Source organism: Papilio xuthus, unplaced genomic scaffold (genome assembly GCF_000836235.2).
Source record: "Papilio xuthus unplaced genomic scaffold, Pxut_1.1 DF826938.1, whole genome shotgun sequence".
In the NCBI taxonomy this organism is placed as follows: domain Eukaryota; kingdom Metazoa; phylum Arthropoda; class Insecta; order Lepidoptera; family Papilionidae; genus Papilio; species Papilio xuthus.
In genome coordinates, this window is record NW_013531711.1 from 2651156 (window position 1) to 2670758 (window position 19603).

General features: G+C 33.1%; 1 protein-coding gene across 4 annotated transcripts in view; it reads left to right on the forward strand.

Moving 5' to 3' along the window:
• The first annotated feature begins 224 nt into the window (after nt 1–224).
• The window catches only part of Fas2 (neural cell adhesion molecule fasciclin 2), a 78839-nt gene continuing 59460 nt past the window's right edge, over nt 225–19603 (forward strand). For all 4 annotated transcript variants that reach the window (XM_013317526.1, XM_013317527.1, XM_013317528.1 and 1 more), the window contains exon 1: nt 225–690. In XM_013317526.1, coding sequence (XP_013172980.1) covers nt 624–690 — 67 coding nt within the window. In that variant the 5' untranslated portion in view covers nt 225–623. The remainder of the gene's footprint in view (nt 691–19603) is intronic.

Consider the following 19603-nt stretch of genomic DNA (forward strand, 5'->3'; position numbering starts at 1 on the left):
ATATTAATCAATTGTTAAACTGATAACTTACAATAGAATGTTCAATAAATAAGCCGTGCAGATTCAACCTAACTTGTTTTAATTTATTACTCTCTGTTTTTGAAGAATATAATTTGAAATTAACGTTCCAACTTGCAATAAATTTTGTATTCCATACAAGTTGCATAGCCAACGGCGGCGGCGCCTATAGTTCCTCATTCGTTCGTCACAGCGGCATGTCGCTCGTGTAGCAACAGTTCGGCTTCGCGCTCGAGTAGGACGGACGTACGCAGCTCTGTCGTTACACAGAAACTGCGATACGAAACAAGTTTGAGATTCTTTCCACCTTCGAATCTTTAAACACAGTAAAGCATCACGATGAACTTGAGTGAACAATTGAGAAAAACATTATTTTCGACAATTTGGAAAAGTTAAGAACATTTGTTGTGTAATTTTGTGGATTACCTTTTATCTACTTGATCTCAAATAAACAATATACTCCGCGTAGGTGTAACAAATCGCAAGTGTAATAATTTAATTATTTTTATACGAAGGACAAGGGCAGTTGAAGACTCTGGTTTAAATTACTTTTGTTTTTCTTGTTTATGAGAACGTAAACTAGTATCGTGTTGAAAAGAGACAAAATGAGGGCCACGCGAGTAAGAGCGACAGGTGTGGCGGCTTTAGCGGTCTTCTTGGCAGTTATAACAGGTAACTTATTGTTTTAAATACTTCATTGAAGATTTATATTTAATATCAAAATACGCTACTTGATTGTGGAGATAACTACGAATGAGAAGTATAAAATAAGTAAATTTTGAACGTTGCAAATTAAATTACATGGAAATATATGATTCATACATGTTCTTTTGAGGTTAGAATGTATAGTAAAACCCACCTAGTCTATAAAATAATAAAATTTTGCGAGTGATAAATTGAAAAAAAAACTTTTTGGGAGTATTTTTATTAAGTCCATTTAATATGTAAATAATAATAATTGTGTTATTAATCTTTTGTGCTTAAAATTAAGTAAAGATTAAGGTACACTTAAGTCGGATAAGGTTCACGATAATTTTTTTTATCAGCGAATAAATAGATGTACTTCTTCATTAAAATATTTCTCTTATATTACAAAAATCATGTAATACTGCTATCAGCGCTTCTGAAAAACCGCAATATCAAATAATTAAATACAAGCTACTACAGAATTAAAACCATAGACAAGATTAATCTACAACAGTTTAGAGACTTGTGCAAAAACCGTTGCCGTCCGTTAGGCGTTCAACAGGGCAGTAACGCGGCACGGCCACAGAACAAGGTTTCCTGGAACAATTGAGAATTCTGCCACATTCGTTCTGGACGCGTCCATGCGTTACTTTCTCACCCGAACGCCAGCGAATCGATCGAATGGAAATATCGCATCCGCTCTTTTGTTCAACAGCAATTTGAATAATGGACTAATGATTGCTCCGCGTATGATAACGCTTTGTAATTTTACATGCAAATTTTGTGAACAGATAAATGCTCGAAAATATTTTATCCATTTTATGATTTACAATCATGATTGTATTCATTAGTCTCCGAAAGTACAGACACTTGGATAATTAGAAACACCTGTGTACCTATTTAGTTCTTTATTTACGGCGGGACAGCGTCTGGATTGAGTCCTTGGAAGAACTGAATAATAACAGTCACGCTTATAGTAAATCCCTACAAAATGAATTGTGTTATATTTTATGTGCAATGTGAAGTGAAGAACCTTGCACTTCATTGTCTTGTGACCTCGGATATCTAGTCATTATGTAATGTCAAACTTGAGTTCAAGGGGACTAAAGTTTTCTAACTGCATTTCACTAAAATATTCTAAAAAATAGATAAAACAAAGAATAAAGGTCGTAATAATTTATATTGTATTCCAATCAAGCATGTTGCTACTGCGTGAATCCAGCTCTAATGCGGTATACATGCAAATTGAACGCATCAGTGGTGTCGTTACCCTTAGCTGTTTGCAGTTAACGCGCACACAAGCTGTCATAATGACTGTGCTAGCTATTTATGTAGACATCATCGTTCCTCAAGAGATATCTGAATGTATAAAACTTGCCAAGTCCAATGTTAACAGTTGAAGAGATCTCGTAAGATTTGCTTAAAGAATTTCTATTACGATAGTATACAGTGCTTTACAGGATATTAACTTCTAAAAACTGACGTCGAAAGATTAAGAAATTGATTAAATCTTCGTAATATATCAACTCTAATTTAGCATGTCATTGAGAACAAAGATGCAAGAGGTTCATGGTTATCGCTGGCTAGCTGCAGGCCGTATTACATGCAGTGACTAAAAAGCCTAAAAGAACTTAAAAGGACAAACTGGTATTAGTAAGGAGTTTTATATCTAGCAGATATTTGGTACATTTGGTAAGGTATTCCAAGTTTGTGCTACGTTTCCAAGAATGCAACCGTAAGTGCGTCGCTGGCTTTAATTAAAAAAAAGGTCGGAGTGCGCCTCGTTAAAATGGCAAAGTATACTTTTATAGTAACGGTGTAGTTGTGATGTGGGTCACCGTGATGAATCACACGAACACACATCACACTCATCACGTACCGGGCCACTTACGTGACAACATAACTACCGCACACGTGGTATGATGCCCTGGTACATAGCATAGTAAAACTACAAGCAGAATGCAGTAAATCAAACGTAAAACAAAATCATAAATTATATACCGCAGTTTCATATAGTGTTCCACTATAAAATAATCCGACGTTTGCTTTCTAAATTAATTAACTAAAGCATTTTATTTTATGAAAAAAAGATTACCTAACTTTACAATTATTTACACAATACACGTTTAAATAAAAAATAGCAACACCTCTCAGAGGAATTGTAAAAAGAGGTTGTGATTCCTATTCGGTTGTTAGGTGAATGTGACAGGGGTCAGTGTACCAGGGGAGCAGAACTCTTGGCATGTTACATTTTATATTACAAGAATTCCAAACACGACTCTTGGTACAGAGTTACAAGACTTGATTGAGATAAATGGCAAACCATAATTTACTGAGGTTATTGTAGGTCGTAAATTTTTACTTTATAAGCATGCTTTATTTTTTAGACATTGAGTGAAGTTAAATTAAATCAAAATCGATAATAAGAGAATGTCGTGCATTACTATTTATGTTGGTGACTGATATCCAGAGATATGTTATCTTGTGAAGCAGGTAGTCCCTACGTATGCTGTTCGATTTATCGGAGGTGAAATATGTTATCTGTGCGAAACTATGTTATATGCACACGTTTTTATACTATAGAACTAGAACAATATTGTACACTTTGAGGTTATATCTTTAGTGTAAATAGCGTTGATAAAAGAAAAACATTTTACATTCGGAGCTAAGAACGGTTGCTCCAATGTTTCACTTCTGAATTGCATGTATCAAAACACCTTACGTAAAAAAAATATCCTAACCATGTAGTTTTGCAAACGAGGTAGAAAAAATACAAAAACCAATGTCATAACCACGATAAATGAAAATCAGTATCAGTCTTAGCTACATATTGGGACTGCAGGCCTGAGTGCTTGTTTGTGGATTGGTTGATATTTATTGGGTCGCCAAAATACGATTCGTCCGTATGTAAATTGATAAATAACTGTTTCCTTGCGCGCTAATAACATGCGCGACATGACTCATATATTTCAAGGCTGTGGTAAGATGAGCACAAATATTTATGCAACATGAATTTATATAAATACAGCTCCTTATAAAAATATAAGATAAAAATCCTAATTTTATCTAATACTCTTATTATATTTTCTTTTGCTATTTCTATGAGATCAAATGATATGACTTTTAATATCTTTTAATATAATAGCTCTACTGCTTTTTACTGAACAAGAAAATGGCTGTAACTACTAACAGTGAGTCTTCAGGTAATTTGGCCACGATGTCCGAAGAGAAACAGAAAATATATTTCTGAATTTCACAATATGGTACTAGTAGAGATGTTTATTGAATAAGATCACGGGGCCGATCACTAACCCTCTGGACTTATTCCAATAATACTTGTACTAGACAGTACGATCGCCATGAGATAAGCCAAGGACAGAGCGGTGAAGAAGAAGACTACTATATAACCGGTTAAAATGTAGGTTTACCTAGCAGATAACCATGTTGTTCATCATCATGTAGTATTAGGAAATGCGGCAAAATAAATAAAAAGACATCACATGATCAAATAGTCTTTAATTATTTCGCTTGAGGTTGCTCGAGGTCTGTAGGTTGAATGTATTTAATAAAAGCAAACTCAAAGCGAAGATGATAAATTACAATGATCAACAATGTTCTCTATTAATACTGACATTAAAAAGGCAAAAGGGAAATAAACATCTTAGCAAATTGGAGAAATCAATTTAATAAATGATGTAATTTATTTCGACATGCTAATATTTGAATGACATTGCTTGGTTTATAGCTATTATTAATATAATAGAATGTAGAAAAATCTTAGGAAAATGTTTAAAATCCAGAATTCGCTTACTTTTAACGATATGAGATTAGGTAATATTCTTGCGCAAAGCGGTCGCTTGCATCCCAACTGCATTACCGCAACCAATGAAAATATTCTACTGAATAAATCCAAGTTTATCTTGAAGTTTTTCGATTTAAAAATTCTTATTATCTGTTTGTTTATGCGCTGAATTTCTGTATATATGGTAATGTGGAATATGATCTCATTACACTAGAGTTTATATTTCTTTCTGAGGGTAATGTTTTTCGTGTCAACATCGTAGTTCTCTTTATTCTCTTGTTTTTATTGCAGATGCAGTATCTAATGAAAGTAGTAAATTTCTAAACATTTTCATATTATGAGATATTAGTCATTATTTACACAATTTTATCATATCTCATTGCCAGTATGGCTTGTTTTGTATTTATTACGTCGTGACGTCATTATGATTCATAAGACTACGTCGATACTACTACTACTACAACTTTTTTCTTATTTCCACTCGCACGAAGTCGTCGACAAAAGCTAGTATTAAAACAACAGAGAGAATCGGGGGTTTTTAATTTATTCTTGCTAGATCTTTGTACTAAGTGGTCTGAAAATACAAATATAATGTCATTGGCCAAAAATACCGTTAAATTTACAACGCGGTCAGAATTTTTAGTAAAAGACTACTTTCACTGAAACCAGACGATAAAATTAATTTGGCTCGTGCTGATTCCATTTATAGTTGAATTATGACACATTAAGCCAATAAGCCAGCTCTAGCCAGTTTTCAATAATGTAAATTTCCGTCTGCAGAGTGCATCTCGGAGTAATATCGCTTTCGTACAGCTTCTGAATTCTTGATAACCGGCTTTATCGTGTCCCAACCGGTTTGCAGCGGACGGGAAGCGCGGACATTGCGAATATTTTCCCGACAATTTCACTCAGGTGTCGAGTTTTTGTTGTTAGAATCGGACCCAGAGCTCCCCGGTTTGTTCTTTGCTTTTGTTAACTTGTTTTTCTCTTGCTTGTGTAGTTTTAATTGTAAAATAGGGTTTCCTGCTCCGTTTTCTATGTTACGTTAAATCATTAATTTTATTTGATATTATCGTTGGTTAGATATTTATATGTATTGTTATAGTTTATTTTATTAACCTCACAACGATAGTTATGAATTGCGCCCACATAGCGTGCAATTTAGTAAGTGAGCGCAGTAATAAACTGAAGTTAGTTTTATTACTATGATATTATACTCGTGCCAGTCGTTAGAAAGACTACTAAGCTATTATTTATAAGTGCTTAGATTGTTTTATGATCTTAAGATGTCTCATCAATTTCTTTCGTTTAGGAATCATTGATAAGTACACCGGGTTAACAACTAGTCCGTATTGCTATGAATTGAATGTTGCTGCTTATGAGGTTTAATAAAGTAATTCTAAAAAGAAAAAGAAGTTATTGGTTCACTGGTACAAGGACGTTATACATCCCTTTCTTTTCAAGTTTCTTTCCACCTTCACCCATCGTTTACTGTGCCTTAATTAAAATATTTATATTTTTAATGAATCGTTTGAAAAGTAGTGAGAAAATTTTCAAGTTTTACATAAGTTCTTGAAAAACCATTGACACATTTACTAGTTAAACGGTCAAAAAATTCCCTGCATAAGGTAGGAGGCAAATATTAAGCTTATCCTGAATCTTATTTAGTTCATTATTTCTAGTAATTTCTTAATGCCCAGAAAGACTTAATTTAAGTTTGTACGTACTAGATGCTGTTAATTTAAACAGGATCTGTGACTCAGAATAAAAGTATGCAAGTTCTCTGAGAGGTCGATGGTGTAGCAATAACAATATGGGACTCCAGCGACGTAATATTGTATTAATTGATACAATGCCAGGATTATTTCTTTTGGTTTATTTTACTAGAGAAATATTAATTAACTTTCCATCTCAGAGGAAAATATTGTTAAATGAAATATTTAATTGAGGTACGAGGAAAAATATACGTAATTTAACATTGTTGTAAGTCATAGAACAGTAGCTATTATTTATTTAAGTTTCATAAAACTCGTTGCAGTTAAAGACAGGTTTCGCAGCGCGTTGGCATCGCGTCGGAAACAGACTGTGTCGAACCAACCGGACTGACGACCGACTGGCCGTCACTGGCCGCGGACCCGCGGACCTTGACGTTTCGTTTTTTGACGTTGTACATAAGTATATAAGGGTTGCCACATTTTATGATGAAAATTTAACACAAAAATGAACAAATACGTATTCTAGTTGCGTCATAAATTGGCGTGATTTATACGACAATAAACGAGACTTTTGGAAGTAACTGCAATAAGCAGGCCAAAGTTGGTTTTTTATCCTTTCCAGCTGTTTTATTGATGTGCCAGCTCTTGTTGTGGACCTCTTCCATTATTAAAACTGTATTAAAATGTTTACTTATAGGTATATCTTTACATAGTAAATTAGTCGAGAGCAAACAATACTTAAAGGAGAAATGTGATAATTTGCTTTGTTTTCCCACAGATGGAATATATTTAAGCCTCTACTATTTCTCACCATTGTTTCGGACGTTGTAATTGCTCGTGCTTGCGATTTCTTGCGATGTTCCGTCGCCGGGGCTGCACCGTTGCATTTCGCTTTGCGGTCATTGTTCTCGCCTTTAACAATACGCGAACATCTGAGACTTAAACGATCATATATCGACTATGATGCCATTAAATATTTTCTTTTCAAAACGTATTGTTTTGTTAATTATCGACGGAAATGTAATAAGTAAAAATTATTTTTTATCCAAGTATTATATTTAAAGAGTGTAAAATAAAAACTATTATAACAACGTAGATAATTGAAGAACTTTAGAAAGAAAGATCTTTGCATATTAAACCACTTAGCTTAATTTTAAATCTTTGAAAAATTAATTATAGTTAAATTCATAATTAATAAATCAAAAGTTTACATTACATCAATCCATTAGACCGAATAATTTAGGACTACAAATTTTTAACCAATCTCTCTCGACTTATTTTACAAGAATAACATTTTATGATTCATTAGCGTTCCGGGCTGCGGTTATTTTGGCCCACAAGTGGTCCGATAAATGCAACGGACAACATAATTTAAACTGCACCATCACTTTAATTGAGTTAGAACATTACCCGAACAGGGATGGCACGTAATATATATAAAAAAATATCATGTTAATATGAATGTTCGCAATAAACTCCGAAAGAGGACATTAAATTCATTGATAATAGAATTACAATAATTGTAGAGAATATATTCATCGAAATTCCAATACAAAAAATCACCGACTCTCTCATGTTTTCCGAGTATTTTTATTGATAGTTGTTATTGAATTCGAACGCAACAAAATAGTGTGGCGAATGGATATAAGAACAAAGGGGATTTTTCAAGCTAACTGTATTAATCCACTAACATGCAGTAGGAATTTTGTTTATTTTGTTAATGGAAATATTTTTATTTCATGTTTTGTTCTATATTCATTCAGTGAACATTGTTTAATCTCTGGTTTTGGATTAGTTATTGAAATACAGGTCAGCGTGGTTGTCTATGGCCTAATCACCCTTAACTTAGGGAAGGCTCCGAGCCCCTCGGTGGGGACGCATAGTGAGCTGATGATGAATACAATGCTCTTATCTGTTCTAGATTGTGTAAATTTGTAATTCAACATCTGAAGTAAAAAATCCTTCAATATACTTCGTTACATTGATATGTTTTAATGAATTGTTGATGATATTAAACTACTTAATATATTGGAAGTATATTTTTTATCGCCTATTCTACAAAAGCGTTTTGTTATTTCTTCCGCATAAAAGTAACAATTGTTATTAAAATTTAGTGCAAGTTGCATGATTGTTCTATCATCATTGAATAAACGCGTTGGCAATGCGCCAGCGTGTACTCAACCTAAATTCACCCTCAAAACAAGGTTCACGAACTTTCGATGTTTCCGCATATTACCAGATATCTCGTAAGTGTTTCCATGTTACTCAAATTGATTCGCATCTTAGTACTTGAAACAATGTGGTGTTAATAGAAATAATTCAATATAATATGGTTTTAAGATACGAATAAACTACGACAGAAATTTCTACATTAATTTCTACTATTTATAATTGTACGGATGAATTAAGAGACACATGACACTGATACTTTGATGAGTACACTGAGTGTACCATGTATGGTGTCTTAGTCTTAATCTACAATTAATTTTAGACGTTATAAGTAAGGAATCCTTAGGCGCGAATGGCGCGCTTTCGTTACCAAGTGTCAGATTGATTAGTGAGGGGAAGAAAATGCGACACTTTGCCGACTCACCGGCACAGTGTCGCATCTTCCTAACATTAGTTATTTAGTTTTAACTTGAAATATTTTATTAAATTGCATCAACGTATTGTTCTTTCGATATTACTCCCTCTACTCTATTCGCTTTTATTTTGTTTCCTGCGCCTTTACTATTCAAAGTTTACAGTAAAGTTTCTTCGTCATAACACCCGTATTATTTACGGTGGTACATGTAATGGAAAGTCACTGTAATATTTTCCACAACATTTATCATTGGGGCACTTAAATTTATAACTATTGTCATAGCATATATAACAATACTAGGCGATAGTTATTCGTTTGTAAATACAAAGCGGGTTTATAAAATATTCCTTTGGCATAGTGACTTGAATTTCTTTTGTGTAAGTAACCCTTTAGCGAGATATAACAAAAGGCCACCGTCCTTGTGTAAACATGTGGAGCACAGTCTGAACCTTTCAAAGAACATACAAATTCAAACATATAGCCTGTATAAACATTTGTTTTGGCTTCAAGCCTAGTGAATTGTAAATAATTGCGCCTATCATTAGATAGGTCATATCATATTTGTTATTCCTGAAAAATATTTAATTACTTTTAACAGTCGTTATCAATGGGCTAGATTAGATTTTAAACTCATCACACTCAAAGGTCTGAATTATTTGTTACTTAGTAGTCAGAGACCTCTGGATATTTTACAAAGGAGTGAAAAGTCCAGACTAAACCGTATTATTATTCTATATTTCAGTCTATCTTGAAAAGTTCCGTATTTATTTTCAACAAAAATATAGTTAATATTCACAATAATAAAAATTACCGAAGCAGTTGTTGACGAAAGCAAACTATTGGAATAAACTTCAATTCGTTTATTTCTCTTTATAAACAAAAACGCTAAGCAGATTCAGTCATTTAAATAGTAAAATACTCGGAACTTCATTTTCAATTAATTGCAATCTGTTCAAATTAAACTTGATGCAGTTTGCACACTACTTACTACGGCAAAATAATTTATTTTTATTTTTCCTATGCTAACGTTTCCTAGCTAAGAATATAACAATGTACTCGTAGTAACAAAACACAACATTAACTATAATACTTTTGAACCAATGCTAGAATGATTTTTCACGTCCATTGATAACGAATTTACTATTTTGTCAAATGGGCCAAATCAAGCGCTAGTACCTGACTATGTTCCATTTCAGAGATTCATTATATAACGAAATATAAAATTAAATTTAATTATGTATAACTCCTTAAGATTCAGTAGATCTACTAGATCTAGTAGAGAGACTAATCGCACCCTAATTTCTATTTTCATAAACTTTCATTGGGCTTGTTAATTTAACATTTCACTTTAGTATGAGTCAACTGTAACACGTTCAATGTTACTATTACTTGTTAAAGTGAACTCTACTGAGTCGGTGGCAGTGAATGTGTTAATAAGTGTCGTCTGCTTTGGGTTACGTTATTGACATTAATGAGGAGTACGTCCGGTGGTTGGTGGTTGGTGTGGATGACGTATCATGTTACTCAGCAAATAAAGGGGACAACAAGGGCCCGCTGGTCACATGAACTCGAAATTTTGATTAGGCCTAATGGATATGCGCTGATATAATTTGAAATACAATATAGTCGTTTCATTTATGATATTTGTATTGGATTCAGAGAAATGGGCTAGTAAGGAATTATAAGTCCTGAAATTACTTTAAATAAATACGTACTTTTCTTACAGTGTTTTAACGTATTAGAAAAAAATTCGACTAAATACAGAAATATTTAGATTACTATTTTATTTAATGAAGCATAATAGGTATGTAACGGTAAGCTATAGTGCATTGAAGACCGCGACTGCCGCTTAAAATGACTAAAACAATTAATTTAATTAGTGGAACAAAGGGAGTTCGTGCAATACAGATATGTATAAGGAAATGGGAGACATGTGTGATACAGAAGAGAATCTCGCAGTAACACTGTGTATGATACAAATCCTACTGTTTCCAACGTTTCGTGGGTTCATCGTCACTTGTAAATTAAAGGAGACATTTTCTTAATTGCCACAATTACAGATGCGCCACGGCCGCATTCACGTCCCGGCTTTGTGACTAAATGAGGCATAAATCGTCTCGTATTCTAAATTCACTAGTTACGTATCAACCCGACAGATGGTCTTTTGTTACGAACGGATGGTTAGAAAAAAAAGATGTCAATGTAGACACGTGTTACGAACCGCTCTATTGTTTTTGACGGCTCTTTCAAAATGTTGAAAATTAATTCATATTTTTCCTTGTATTTCATGAGAAACAATGTTAAAGTATGCCGTAAGACCTCAAGCCGTTGTACAATAATGATTTTGTTATTATTAATTAAAATATTAATTAGACATTTAAGATGATTTTTAAGGTTTACATAAAACCATTTATAAAATAAATACAGTTGCATGGTACTATTACCATTAAAACAAAATTTGTTGCCTGTACTCAGAATTAATATTATAAGAATCTTCAATAGCATTAAAATTTATTAATCTTAGCGTTTAAAAAAGTGTAGCAAAGCATTCTTAAGCGGACTATACAATATACCTGCGTCGGGATTCGACGCGTGTCTCAGTTTTTATGAAGGACAAGAGGAAGCAACATTCCGAGCTATTTAATACTTTTTATTGTGACCTCAAACGTGATTTGAGCTTTCCACCACGCTTCATGCGGTTAGGGGAGAGTTGGAGGATCTTATAATTTTTTTTTGTTCCATGTTTGAAGTTTCTTTCGCGTTCAATAAGATTCTAAAGTATTTACATTGTTAAGAATAGCTATTCATAAAATTCTTTGTCAGTTTGACACTTTATGAAAGATTCTGTATAAGAACTTAAAAAAAAAAAAATTGCCATTCGAATATCAATTAACTGTTAGATTAAAATTATTTTGTAGTAATGTCATTACGATTCAAATAAGAGTCACGCAGACTCTTTAACATAGTAATAAATAAACCTTAAAACTGAATAATTCATCAATAACTTCCGTAATTAACCGTGGGCTTCTGATACTAAAATTCCCGGTAAAAATATATTGTTATCTGTTTTGTCAAATGTGATAAGGTTGAGAATTATAAATTTTAGTCTTAGAAACGAACTTTTACTAAATAACAGATATAAGATTATTAACATCATTTAATGTAATATGATATTTCCGTACTATAGTTATGCGTTATCAGGTTTTATCTTACCTATCAACCGCACGACCACTAACAAGACAAAGAGAAAAAACAAAGGAAGTAAACAAAGGCGCTCGTGATATAGAGGGTGTTCCATAGAAGATCATTCAAGAGCCATTGTGCTGTCCCGTAAGACTTAGTTACGAAGGGGATTTTGACCGGACTGCCTCATAAATGTAACGTTATTTCACTTTTACTACCACCATTACGTTATGGGCATCAAAATGAATTATGTGCATTGTTTTACTTCGATTCCCTTTGTGATAAAAAGATGGATACAAGATGGATATTGAATAAATTATATCCATTTATATAAAAAAAACTAACCAATATAAAACATATTTCTTACCAGAGTTAAATATAATAATGTAATACCTAATATGTTTATCTCCATGTAAATGGCAAATTAATAGTCCATAACGATTATTCTTTTAAAAGTAATTTTTATTTTATTTTATTATACAAAAACTTTACATAACAAATTTAATATCGGTTAGACAGCAGTACTAAAAACCCACAGGGTTTAAGCGTACTTACTTGTCGCTAATTAATTTATAAGATCAGCAACAACACAAAACAAATACCGACGACATTAGAAATTTCACATTTCTATTAATCAAAAAGAAAAGAGATTAAATGGCTTTTCAGACCATAATAGAAAGAAAAAAAAGCAAGAGACAAAAAATAAATAAGTAAATAAATTGATAAAAGTTGATTGTGAAGTTGTAATAAACATAAATTATTTATTTAAAATTAACATAAGGTTATGGCTACTTTAATTACTTTAAGAACTCCAACTATACATGCTACATTTTATGTTTTAAAATATTGTCCTACTACGTCATAGTAAGACAAAAGACGAAAGAATATAAAGGCATCGTTACAAAGAAACTGTTATGATCCAGGGTAATAGGGAATCTGTAACAAAGCAAAGAAACTGCAAGAAAGCTTAAATTCATCTTTTATAGCGTTGCATCTAAAAAAGTTACATCGTTCATCCAAAGAAACATCAGAGATGAAAGTATAAACCACTCAGCTATCGTGGAATAATTAAAAATTAATAATAATTAATCATTGGATCATATTCCAAGTGGTCTTGAGCTTCAGTCGGTAACTTGATATTTTATAACAAGACGCAATGTTTCTTCTCACTCGGAATCATGCTAATGAAAGACGCGATTGTGTATTCTTGAGTTCGAGCGGTTAAGAGCACAATTAGCAAAATAATACGGTCAGAGAATGAAATTCGACCTCAAAATTCTACCAGCATTTATGCGAATGTGTGGAAAAAGCGGTCCGCGGCGCTCTCTCGTATTCTAAACAATAAAACGACAATGTTAAAGTGGGCTATGAAATGTAGAGCTCTTTATTCTGAGTGGTATTATTCTATTTTTAGTGCAGGTATCTCGCCGGACCAGCGCGGCCAATCTCGACAACCACCGCCCGTACAAGTAGGGTTTTTAATAAAATTAAAAACTTTGTGAATGCCCCGCGTAAATCTTCCCTTTCGGAATTAATCTAACGCGGACGTTTACAATGCGGATGAAATTTAAACCCTCTATTTTTTGACGGTGAAAAAGTTGTTTCGCTTAAATGATGATAAGCAATTAAAATATGTTTATTCTGACCACTTTCTAGGTTTTATTTTTAGTGATTAGCTCTCATAAACCACAATATAAATAAAAACCAAGATGGCGGATCTGGTTAAATATTCGATTGCGATTGTATATTATATTTAAGTAAAATTCATCTTTAGTTACTTACGATGTAATTGATTTAATAGTCCTAATATGCTTAACTAATAAACCCACTCAGTGGAAAAGGTGTAGAGATGCTTTGTTTATAAAATGTAATTTTGATGTCTTGAATATAAAAAAGTTCCTTGATTTCATTTAACTTTTAGACGGCAGTTATGAGGTTATTCGCAATGCGGAACGCTATAAAAGCGTGTATAATATTGTTTATTACAGTAAGCTCTTATTTTTACAACGTCTCTCAAATTAATAATTTTACTAACACTTCATACAGAAGAGTTTTAGTACCTTACCGAATGACCGTGATGATGTCTTTAAGCGGATTACTATGCATTGTGTAGCTGAAATAACCCTTATAGTTATTTGATTCCATTGAAAATAATGAAAGATTTCAAATATCCCTTTTATTTGACTTTATGTTATTAAAGCAAAAATATTTGCTATTGGCGCTGAAGAGGTTGAAAAACGGATATTAATTAACCAATGTTTATCTGAGCGTCTTTCATCTCCAGAGAAAAAGGCAGGGTAATGTAAACGAACCTTTTAATAAAGACTTATTTAGATATTTTCGTTACTCGAAACGGATTCAAGTGCCGTTTCAAGTTTAAAATGGTTCTTTCAATGAGGTTGAGTCAGAAGTGGTGGCTGGCTTGAGTCCAAAGTGTTTTGTTTTTTATGGCCACAGGACGAGTCTTTGCAACACTGGAGTCAGCCAAGGCGGTCAAGTGCCTTGAGGGAAATTTGTGTTTGTCTACGCGTGTACAAGTTGAAAGTTCTGCTTTGTGTCTTATAAGGGATTTTGCTTATTTAGTTTGTAAATTATGTATTTGTTTTTCTATTTTGGTTTATGTCTTTCGTTACTTATTACTTGAGATTATGCATTCTGTATTTAAAATTTAAAAAAAAATGTGAAGTCTATTACAGAAGAATTTCGGTAACCACTTATTAGCTCTGAGAGCCTAGTACCTATATTTGCGTCACGTGCCATCGTAACGTTATCGACAAAATATGTCAAATTTTGTACGAGATTTGCTGGTTTACGCCGCGTGTATAGTGGCCCTACACAAATTTTAATATTAACTTGTATATGACATTGCATTTTCCAGCTAAGTTGCATTCAAATTTAAATAATAAGCTTAATTTAATAACAACTCGGTATAATTTGTCCAATATTTTATTATAGGAAACTCGATAATTGATATTTTAATTTACGATCCTTCATCGAAGTTCCAAAACTTGTTTAATTCCGGCAATTCGAAGCACTTTACGAAGCAATTGCCTAAGACACCCACTGCGGACGTAAATTAATCTAATTAACGAGCATCTTTAACGCTTATAATAAAATCCTAATTTGTCCGTAGAACATAAAGTGGAATTAATTTTAAAGATCCTCAGTCGACTGTCTTGTTATTGTTTAACGAGAACTGTCTATTTTCCCGAGTAAATTCTTTGTGGTGGAAATTGATATTACAATATTAATAAATGCTTTAATTTAGATTAAACGGGTAGAATATATCTTTTTTTTTATGCCACCGACTAGTTCCCACATGTTTTTAGGACAGGGACCATCGGTGCAGGAGAATTCTTTAATTCTCTATTAAAAATTATAAAACTTTAAAACTTACGAATATCTTACATCTAATATCGGATTAAGTATCAATATAATATTATCATATTCTAAGTAAAAACAATAAAAATACAAAAAGAAGAATACAATTAAATGAGAAATATATTTTACTATTTATATTACGGCACTTAAAACGTATGTGTGTTCCCATAGAAATTGTTTTCACAGTAAATTACAGTTCATAGAAATAAATATTACCAAATATCGAAAACTAAAATATCAAACACCATGCAACCATACGTTACGGCAGGTGGCGTTGACGTTTCAATTAAGCTTTCAATTTGTAAGAGAACCGAAAACATGTCGTGTAATAATTTTATATAACTTTGTTTCAGGTACATTTCATCACAACAAGAAAATTCAACCATTTTCAAAGTATTTACTATGAAAGTCGATGGTTTAGTCATCTTCGGCTGAATTTTGTCTTCCTTCAATTTTACACGTTTTTCAGTCAAACGGAATAACTGTCGAACCCATTAATCGATCCGAAGATAACTAATGGTTTGAGAAAAATAGATAGTTCGTCTTCCAGAAGATAGATCGGGTTTGTCAATTGCTATTGTGGTCCTTGGATCGGTCAAATCTACTAAGGGGTAAAAATGCGTCATAGATAAGCAAAGATTTGTCTCTAAGGTTGAGATCGAATTTTTAGCTCCACCGTTGCTCAGTTTACATTTTTCTGTGAGCAGTTTAATTTCTTTAATTACCATGCATAGCCTAGTAGTTCGTCTTACTAATAATATAAATGCGAATGTCTGGATGGATGCATGCTTGTTAGAAGGTATCTGCAGAACCGCTTAACGGATCTCGATTAATTTAGCTTAGATGTAGAACATAGTCTAGAAGAACATATAGGCTACTAATTATTTTTTTTTAAATTCCCCGCAGACGTAGTCCCGAGCGACAGCTATAATTATACAGTGTTGTCAAAATGTTGTAACCCTTTAAACAGCGCACACCCATCGAACAATAAACCCGCATTCAACGTTTTGTGTTTACGCTCCAATGTGGACAAACACATATCATTTGTCATAATCAACTTAATGTAAAACAATTGAGTGCACATTAAAATAAATATTGGACCCGTGGTTAAAATATGTCAACTAACGCTGTTAAAGTACGTATATTAATGCCGATGTAATTACTAGAAAGGGGACAGACTTATTTTTACGACTAATATTTAACAATTATCTTTGTAGTGATGAAGATTTGTCGTAAATTCGAATTATAAAGAAAAACTTATTAAATTTTTTGGTCACAGTTTTTGTTGGGCATAGTACGAATATTTGTGACAATCGACTTTATATCCTCATTGTCAATTATGTCAAAATTAGTACGAGATTTTTGGTGTACTTTACGCACGCTGCACAGATTTTTACGATGACGATACGTTGGAGATGGTCACAAATATTCGTGCTGGGCCCACTGTATTACGGCAGTATGTAATCGTCAAATGACTTTAGTAGAATGATTATTATTAAACATACATTTTAAACGATTACGACAAGTACCTCCATCACTACACTATGATATCATTGGATACAAAATATAAATGAGCTAAAAACTGAAACACAAAGTTTCTGATAAGTTGTTCGTTTGTTAGTTCTTTGCAACTTTGTACATAATTAATGATGTAAAATTAGTTTTATAGCGGGTTTGTTTATAAGGAAGTTCATTTGATACTTTCCTGTGAAATAAAAACTTTAGCTTTATTAAAAAGTTACGAGCTATATCAAGTCTGAGTGGTGTGAGGTATGGTTAGATAGTAAAGTACTTCTTCTATTATTTAATATTCTTTTAATAAGAGGTTAAATAACGTAATTACATTTTAGATATGGATTTGAAATACCTAAGACTCTACCTAAAAATTTGAACAATAATTAAAAATAAATCTTAAATACTAAAACACGTAAGAATTTCCAACATCAATTTTTTAAATGAATCTTAGTGGCTCTAAACAGTGTTACAACTGCATTCCCCGTTGATAAATAAAAAATCATATAGCAAGCTAGAACTAAGACGACGCTATGAGTTATGCACATAATTCATTTTAAGGGTTATTACTCCCTCGACACTAAGACATAAATATTTAAGAAACTGGCCATTCAGTAGAGTCAGCTACTTGCATTTGGTTCAAGTTTATGTATAACTAGCTTCCAAACTTCTAAGCGAAATAGGGGTAGACTGTAAAAAGGACAAGATATAGTGTTAAGCGACAATCAATGTTGTATGTTTTTTTTATAATTCTAGCATCAAACCAAGACAAATTTAAAACAAGACACGCAAATAATTATCTAACATATACCATTAAATAAATTAAGGCAAAATAACGCAAATTTTCTCTCGAGTCGTATTAAAAGGATTTGTACAAATTTGAGAGTAATTTATTCGGCCCCCGAGTACTTTCCCAATTTACGTTAGTGTTCCGCAAAACGAAACACCCGATCCTTTTAGCATCTCGCGCCAAAACCATTCAACAGTTCCCTATTCTAACTGACCACGTCATTAATTCTCACAATATCGCAGTCCGAAATGCATCGAATTGGCTTCAGCGAGAACTATTTATATTTCCAACAAAGGCGAGGGTTATAAATAAAGGTTACCCTCGGGGATGCCTTACCGCCTTTGATACGGTCCCTTTCTTATTTTCATGCGGTCCGACTTTACTGCGGTATCTTAGCTGGTAGTTCATAAATCATGCGCTAGGTTCGCTGGTGTTGCAAAGTATACGCGACAGTTGACGTTATCTTATAACAGGTGCTCGTGGCGGGAGCGTAATTGTGCTTGTTCGTGGTTAATACCGCGTCTCTAATGTACACGGCAAATGATTGATTTGAAAAGTTTGTGCAAATTAATAGTCGATTATTTTAATGCACTAGGCGCTGATATTATGTAATGGCAACATGGTGTATTATAATCGAGCATTAAAGTTACTAATTTAGATTAGGTTATGTCCACTGAACTTCCCATAACAGAGGAAAATATGTGTTTCAAAGCGCCTTAATATCTCGTGACATATAAATATGCTTGATTTAATCTCATATACTTTGTTTTCGTATAAAGTGTAATGATAGCAGATCTTATTTCCTTCTGAGGCAACACTCCGTATAAGGCTATTGCGGGTAAAATCTGCTGAAAACATCCGTTAGTACATTCGTTCGAACGGAGTTGGCAGCCTGCATGCACTAGTATCCTAAATTATGCAGAACACGTATACGAGTTTCCCCTTGATATTTTCTTAGACTGCAGAGCTCTTGATAATCTGTATTTGAATTTGCGAATCGAATATTTACTGGGAAATTTAATGTTGGAAACTGGAAATTTTAAACCTTTAAAGTAATAACGTTACAAAATTTATTCAGTACCAACATTGAGGTAACAGCCAACAGTAAGTTCTTTTTAGTTTTAAAACTTTTTATCACACATCAACACAACAATCTAGCTAAATTCATATAAATATATTTGCATGAAAGCGATAAAGATTAGTTGAGAAATAACACGCCTGAATTAAAACAACTAAAATACTAATTTCTTGCATGTGATAACAGTCATAGGTCACGAAAGTTGATCCTTTTAACATGTATGTAAATCAATGATAAGCAAATATAACGACTTGTAAGTCATTAATCGCTATTAATACATTGTTACATTAATTAATACTATATTAAGCTCAGCGCAACTTAGTATGTAGTCATTGTGAGCACGATTCCATGTAACGTCGACGATTTATGTTAATACAAATGTGATTTGAGACGAAGACCATGTAATTTACTAACAATGGCAATATACTTGATAAATCATTTTTTTAAATGTTGGCAAACGAGCATGCAGCCAGCTGAATTTGCCGAATTAGCGAAGTGACCGGTGCCCATAGACATCGGCAATTACAGATGCGTTGCCTAACTTTAATCGAAAGAAGAGAGCACAGAACTAGACCTTCCATGCGACCCTTCCAAATCCAAGATCCCTTCCCGTCCTACAGCACGCAAATTAATGAGAAACGCGGACTTGCTCCTTATTTACGCCTGTCTTCTGTGTGCTCGTGATATCCACCGGGCGAGCTGGCCCATTCGTGTATCACTTGTGGTTGTTGCTGGCATCTACCACTGTTATTATTCTTGATAACAAAACAAGAAGAACAAAAAGTTTGTCTTCATATGAATGAACAAAATGAACTAGATAGAAATACAATTGAGTTGATACAATATAAATCAA